The sequence below is a fragment of the Mustela lutreola genome, chromosome 15 (genome assembly GCF_030435805.1).
Source record: "Mustela lutreola isolate mMusLut2 chromosome 15, mMusLut2.pri, whole genome shotgun sequence".
Taxonomy (NCBI): domain Eukaryota; kingdom Metazoa; phylum Chordata; class Mammalia; order Carnivora; family Mustelidae; genus Mustela; species Mustela lutreola.
The window spans coordinates 35,609,500-35,616,522 of record NC_081304.1 but is presented as its reverse complement, the minus strand read 5'-3'; the positions used below and the strand labels follow the sequence as shown (position 1 = coordinate 35,616,522).

At 36.8% G+C, this 7,023-nt stretch overlaps 1 protein-coding gene across 1 annotated transcript in view; it reads right to left on the bottom strand.

The window, feature by feature from the left end:
• Nucleotides 1-1,552: 1,552 nt before the first annotated feature.
• The window catches only part of APPBP2 (amyloid beta precursor protein binding protein 2), a 60,012-nt gene continuing 54,541 nt past the window's right edge, over nt 1,553-7,023 (bottom strand). Inside the window, exon 13 of the mRNA XM_059147486.1 lies at nt 1,553-6,105. Coding sequence (XP_059003469.1) covers nt 5,852-6,105 — 254 coding nt within the window. The 3' untranslated portion in view covers nt 1,553-5,851. The remainder of the gene's footprint in view (nt 6,106-7,023) is intronic.

Sequence of the window (7,023 nt, the reverse complement as noted above, 5' to 3'; positions counted from 1 at the left end):
TTTGAGGAACCATCTTACTGTTGTTCCTTGCAGATGTACCTTTTTTACAATTCTCCCAATAATGCATGAGGTTTCCAACTTTTCTACATCTTTGCCAACACTATTTTTTTGGTACTAACCATCCTGATGAGTTTGAGTTTGCTTTGAGTTTTAACTGTAGAAATGAATGTGTATAAAATAAGTGGGTGTGGTTGGCTAACATTTAGAATAGTATCTGCTACAGAGAAAATTCTATGTAAAATTTGTTAAATGCACAAATCAGCAACACTTATAAGCTGGAAAGTGTTAATTCTTTAAGTTATATGATTATAGGGTAATGACTTTAAGTTTTTTTTTTTTAAAGATTTTATTTATTTATTTATTTGTCTTTTTTTTTTTTTTTTTTTTTTAAGATTTTATTCATTTATCAGAGGGAGAGAGGAGGAGAGAGCAAGCATAGGCAGACAGAATGGCAGGCTCCCTGCTGAGCAAGGAGCCCAATGTGGGACTCGATCCCAGGACGCTGGGATCATGACCTGAGCCGAAGGCAGCTGCCTAACCAACTGAGCCACCCAGGCGTCCCTAAAGATTTTATTTATTTATTTGACAGAGAGAGATCACAAGTAGACAGAGAGGCAGGCAGAGAGAGAGAGAGAGGAAAGCAGGCACCCTGCTGAGCAGAAAGCCCGATGCAGGACTCGATCCCAGGACCCTGGAATCATGACCTGAGCTGAAGGCAGCGGCTTAACCCACTGAGCCACCCAGGTGCCCAACTTTAAATTTTAAATAAAATGCCGCTGAAGTACCAAGAGAAGGCAACTCAAACTTTCAGGGAAGGCTTCTTGTCCTCCGAGCTTGGCAGATAAATAAAAGTTTAAGCAGGAAATGGCATTCCCTATTAAAGAGAGAACAGCATGCTCAAAGTCATGGGAATGTAAAAAGAAAAAGTCAGTTATCACTGCAGGTGGCAGGCGAGATCAAACCAGTGCTATTAAAAGTGAAGGTGGGATTTTGTCAAAATGTTAATTTTCTTTATAGTAATTTAAAGTGTGGCTTCATTTCCGGCACTAGCTGTTCTGTGTGCTTATGATTCGATACTGTTCCATGGCAGATTTTCTTAAAGACCTAATATGACCCCACCATTCATACGAGGAAATGAAACACAAAGAGGCTTATTTATAATGACGTACCTCAAATTCCTACTGCTCAGAGGCTGAGCTGGAACTGAAACAGACGCAGGGTTTCTCCACTATCGCCGGCACAGCTTCCTCAGGTCTCTGCACCAGCCTCCTGCCCTTCAGAGATGGAAGACCAGGGAAAAGAACGGGGTAGTGACTTTTGTAAAGATTAAAACCCCCTGCATTAATTAACGTACTGCTGTCTTTTCCAATGCAGTTTCATAAGTACCATCTCCAGATGCTGGTACCATCTTATTTTTCTCAAACAAGAACACTTTTGTTCTAGTTTCAACAGTTTCTCTTGCACTGTTCTCTAATAAAAACAGGTTGCAGCAATAATCCCAAGTCCCGACCAAAAGTGATCACAACTGAAATGGAAACAGATACACTACGAATGCAGGAACACTATATTTATTAGGTCAATAATTCATTTTTAGCAATACAAGTACAGAATATATCACAATGCTGGTTACAAACATACTTAGTATGGTTCAATGGTTACAAATAATGGTGGGCACTACAAGTTTTTGTTAAGGATGATATGAAAGGTCATTCTGACACAATGAAGAATTGTCTTAAAAAATCTATCAATGACCCTAGATATTTCTATAGAAATTACTGTGGCACTATTAGTGGGGATTTTCATGTAAAGAACTGTTAGTAATTTGTTTCATTAAGAGCTCTTGAGCTTATTAAACTAAAATCCCCTGTTGCTTAATAAAGTATAAAAATAGTACTGACTTGGTAATATTTAATAAAATGTAGCATTCATTCACATCATAAAAGTAGAACTAAATTGAAAAGTTTTTAGTTACCATGGCAACATATCTTTCCATAAAAGGAATATACAGAAATGAGTAATGTTACACAAATGGTACCTGCAACAATTATTTAGTGATCCAACACTTAACTTGTGCACCACAAACCAGGTTTTCTAGAGATCTATATATAGCATATATTTTTAATCTTAAATTTTACTTTTGAAAAAAAATGTGCACTTCAACAAACTCACTAAGGCCACTCATGCTATAGATACCTAGGATTGCAATTAAAGAATAGTATTACTTAATAAGCACACTCCTTCAGATCACCGACAGGGTAAAACCAGTTTTCTGCCTAACACATTCCTGAGATTTGTGGACAATACAACTACTAGGGTTCAAGCTGGAGAATAATCCAAATGTCCGATTAAAAAAATTTTTTCTTTCCTATCAAGAACTGAGGTCCTCCAAAGCCAAGAGGTGAAATATATACATTAATTTTTAAAGCAAAAATAAAACTCTTAAAAAAGTTCATACTTATATAAATAAGTATTTTTCCAGTAGTAACTTTTTCATCCAGAAAGGGAACAGTTTGCAAGCAGCAAGGCTATGAATTCTAGGGAAAAGATAAAGACCAAGTGGCAGTTAAGAATACCTGCTACCTAAGCAAACCATCGTTCTCAATTTGTAAAGTATGGCCAAAAGCTTCAGTTGTGTTTTAGATGTTGACTGTTCAGCGCTCTGTTTGCATGTAAGGAGCCACCAAATGGCACTCTTGTTTACTTATAAGGTAACATCCTCTGTACTTAATTTTCACAACATTACGAACTCTTCCCAAGCAGGCTAGGAACAAAGGCCTTTGTCAAATCTTTTATTTTCACAAATAAGTGCATACCTGCACACAGATTACTACAGACCAACAGTGAGTTTGTTTTTAACCAAGGAGATAGAGCTTCGATGACAAGAAGGGTCCTAAAGCTTTGGGAAAGTCAGCTTTGGGGACCCATAAAAACTATGGTCTGAAGAGCCCCATCAGTTCTATTACACTGGATGCAGGAGGGACTGACCATCTGTGTGGCACAGGAGGATCACAGAGCCCCCTGATGCACCCAATCTGAGTAGCACCAACTTTAGGAAAAAGACTGGGTAAAAGAGAAGAAATCAAAGTCAGGAAGGATGAGACCAAAGGCCCCTTATTTAACATGACTTTGCTGAACTTCCAGAAAAATCTTAAAGTTGGTCTAGGCACCCTTACACACAACCCCACCATATGTGAAAAATCTGTGCAACCTATTGGTTATTGTGAGGTACATTTCATTCTTTTCTTTGTATTCTTTTTAACCCCATAAAGCAAGGTAACATTCACCTCTCTATCCTACCTTAAACATCCCCAGGAAAAGGATAAATCCCACATTTAGAATCATTAGGGTATTATTCTTCATTACAACCCGAATTAATAGCATACTATTTGTTATATCACTAACAAGCTGTCAATCTCTTTTTTCAGCCTACAGTTTTTGGATTAAATCAAAGTGTACAGATTTATAGAAAACTACATGAAAGCAGTGGTAATAAGGGGAAACTAGCGATGTTTTTTTAGAAAAACTGGCTGCCACATAACATTATCACCCTGTGATCTTAGGCTTCTAACTATCATATTGCTTGATCACTGTGAGCTAAGTAGAGCTCAAACTGAATTAAGAGAGGATGAGGCCTTAAGTTATTTGCTTTATTTTATCCTAGGAAATGTTACGTGTGCACAAAACCAAAAGATACACATTGATTAAAAAAAAAAAAAACTTCATATGGAAACGTTAAGTTTCAAAATATTTATTGAAAAACAATTTACCATGACATTCCTATACCACAAACATACCACAGGACTCTAAATAACCAACAAAAGTATACAAAGCCTATCCTGGAAATATCTTTGGAGGTATTAAATATATAGGCCCGTGAGGACAGTGCTGAGTAACTTGATAAATGTTAGTCCTTGGTCACACAGACTATTTGGTAATTAATAAAGAGGTGCCTCTTGGCATCAGACTGCAATTAACTGCAAGGGGAGGTGCAGGTGTGCCAATGTACTCTTTAAAATGAAAAAGAAAATAATTCAATTTGAGGAATAAACCCAGGTTTTGAAATCATAGTTACAGTCTTAGTGTCTGGGCTTGCTTCATCTCTTTATGTACCTCCCCCAGTCAATCCCCTCCTGGGGACTTAAAAACACTGGCTTGTAACTAACAAGACTGCAATTAACAGTTTTAAACAAGATTAGGTTTGGGAAGCCCAAAAAGTGTTTAAAATCAAATTTACCCGCAATCTCCAATTAATTTTCCTGTACTCAATGTGGCAGTTTACATTTCTTCCCCCCTCCAACCCTAACATGCATGTTAAAAGAAAACCAAAATACAACACATCCACTCACCCACAGACTACTCCAAGCATTAGCCAAGAGCAACATCTCTGATAGCCAAGTCATGAACCCCTGAAAATAGGGGGGAAAACCCTGATTCTTAACTATAGAGGCACCACATAGGCCACTATAGTAAGAACTGAGGTAACAGCAAAAGACTTTGTTTCTTAATTGTTACATGTCACAACTTTCCAAATTTGAGTATTAATTACCTCAACATTAAATAACCTGACTGGCATAAGATTAAAAAAAATATCAAAACCCAATGAACAGGAAGACAAGTTAGTGAAACATATAATTAGGGGATCTCTGCATTTGACTCTTGAATTTCAAAGAAAATGACATAGTTGGACTATTATTTACCATAAAAATGAAGGATTTCTAAGAATTGCTTCTTTTGAGCATTCATTTTTCCATTAATCCCCACAAGCCATATAGTAACATGAAATTCCCACCCATGAGCTATTTCATGACTCTTAGCCAATATACTTGTTAATTGCATTGATTATTAGGAAAACATTTAAAATGAAGGGGATGGTTGCAGCAGATATTTATAGACTTGCTTATGGTACTGCCATCTGTGCACACTGACTAAAGATATGCCACTGTAATCGCCAAATTTCCCTGGTTTGGTGTCTAATTACATGAATATAATTTTTGCATTATCACTTTTCATTATACCTCTAAATGAAACACTCTACTGATAAAATTATATGCAGGGGCTAAAATAATCACCTAAAGCCTCTGGTCCAAATAACCCCTTTCTACATAGGCTGGTCCTTTTTAGGTCCTCCTGGTCCTGTTAGCAAACGCTATCAGAGCATCTTGCATTGTTGTACCAAAAAACCCTGAAACAACCAAAGGGTTAATAAAACTGCTGGTCTGTCAGCTTTTCTATTACTTACAGATCAACACTGGTCCAGTTCAGATGAATCTGACAGTCTTTCCCTTGTAACAGAGCTCTGGAGTGGTTGCATCCACTTCTCTGGGTAAGGTAGCCAAACCTAAGTCAGGATGTCCCTCTTCTACTAGCACTGTGTTAACTTTTCTATACTGCATATAAAGATTTTCCCCATAAAATATCTTTACAATACAGTATTGAATACCTCCACAAGGAAGAATATGTTAAAAAGTTGTTAAAATCATCCTTACATAATAAGAATGCAACTCTTTTAAACTCTTAAATAGTTTTATTTGGGGGTTCTTTCAGGCTTTCTGCAAAATGAATTATTTTTTAAAATTAAAAAAAAAAAAAAAAAAAAGATTTCCTGTTGTTTGTTCTACTAGGTTGAAAATATGGGCCAGACTACTTATACATGCGGTACATGCTGAATATAACTGAATATATGCTTATTCCTACAGACACTCTGCAAGATAGGGATCACCCAAATAGGGTCAATGGACTGGACCAGTGTTTCAATGCAAATTCCAGCCCCAAAAAACAACATGGTTTTGATTTCACAGTATGAATTCCCTGCAATCTGGGAAAAGGTAAATTAGTTAACTGAGGTCCTCCCTCAGCAGCTCGGTCCCTCAACATTCTGAGAAATCAAGAAGGACTGCACCACTTCTTCAGTGGACTGGGGGCTGGTGTTGACATCTTCAAGAGCATCGGTCACTGAATACTGACGATCTCGCAACCGGTTCCAGTTAGAAAGAACATTGTGATATTCAAACACTTTCTCATAATTTCCAATGGAGTTGTAAAGTTTAATGAGACCTCGGTAATCATATTCTAGTCCACTGTAGCCTTCACCAAACAGTTTCTTCCCTGAAAGTAAAATACGCATACACACACGCACAAAAGAAAGAAAGAAAGAAAGCTCAAGTAATGAAACAATAAGAGGTTCTTAAAAAACAACACAAGTTCAATTCTTTAAATAAGGTGGTTTCATCTTATTCCCTAGGCTGAGGAACTAATGAGATCGGGTACCCAGAGACAAGATTAATATTAGAATTAAGAACTTCTGTTCTATGAAAGGTACCATTTAGAAACAAGCAGCAGAGTTATTTATTTGCAAAATATATAACCAACAAAGGGCTTGCTGCATCCATAGTATATAAAGACCTTCTGTAAATCAATAAGGAGTGACAGATAATTCAATATAAAAATAGGGAAGAATTTTTTTTTTCTTAAGTAAACTCTAAAACCTTAACACAGGGCTCAAAGCCATTTCCTTGAGATCAAGAGTCACATGCTCTCCCAACTGAGCCAGCCACGTGTTCCCAAAACAGGGAAAAATTTTAACAGGCACATTAGATGATAATTACAGTAATTTTGTAACTTATTTTGTAACAGGCCCCAAATGGAAACAATCCAAATGCTCTGAATACCCATTAACCATAGAATGGATAAATAATGATATATAATCCAATAAAATATTATATAGCCCTGGAAATTAATAAGCGATAGTGTTACAGAACACAGATGTATTTCACAATTCATGTTCACCAAAACGTAAAAATATACATCGCATGATTCCACTGATATTACTTTCAAAAACTGGTAAACCTGATCTATGTTACAGCCAGAAGAAGGGAGATGAAGGGAGTACTAATTACCCAACTAGTTTAGAATAACTGCTTTTGCCTAGACCTGACACTCTGCCTCAACTGTCATACTTCTTATCACTGGCTTCAAGATCAGTAAATCACCTTAAGCAAAATGTTTGAGATGATTTTTGGGTGG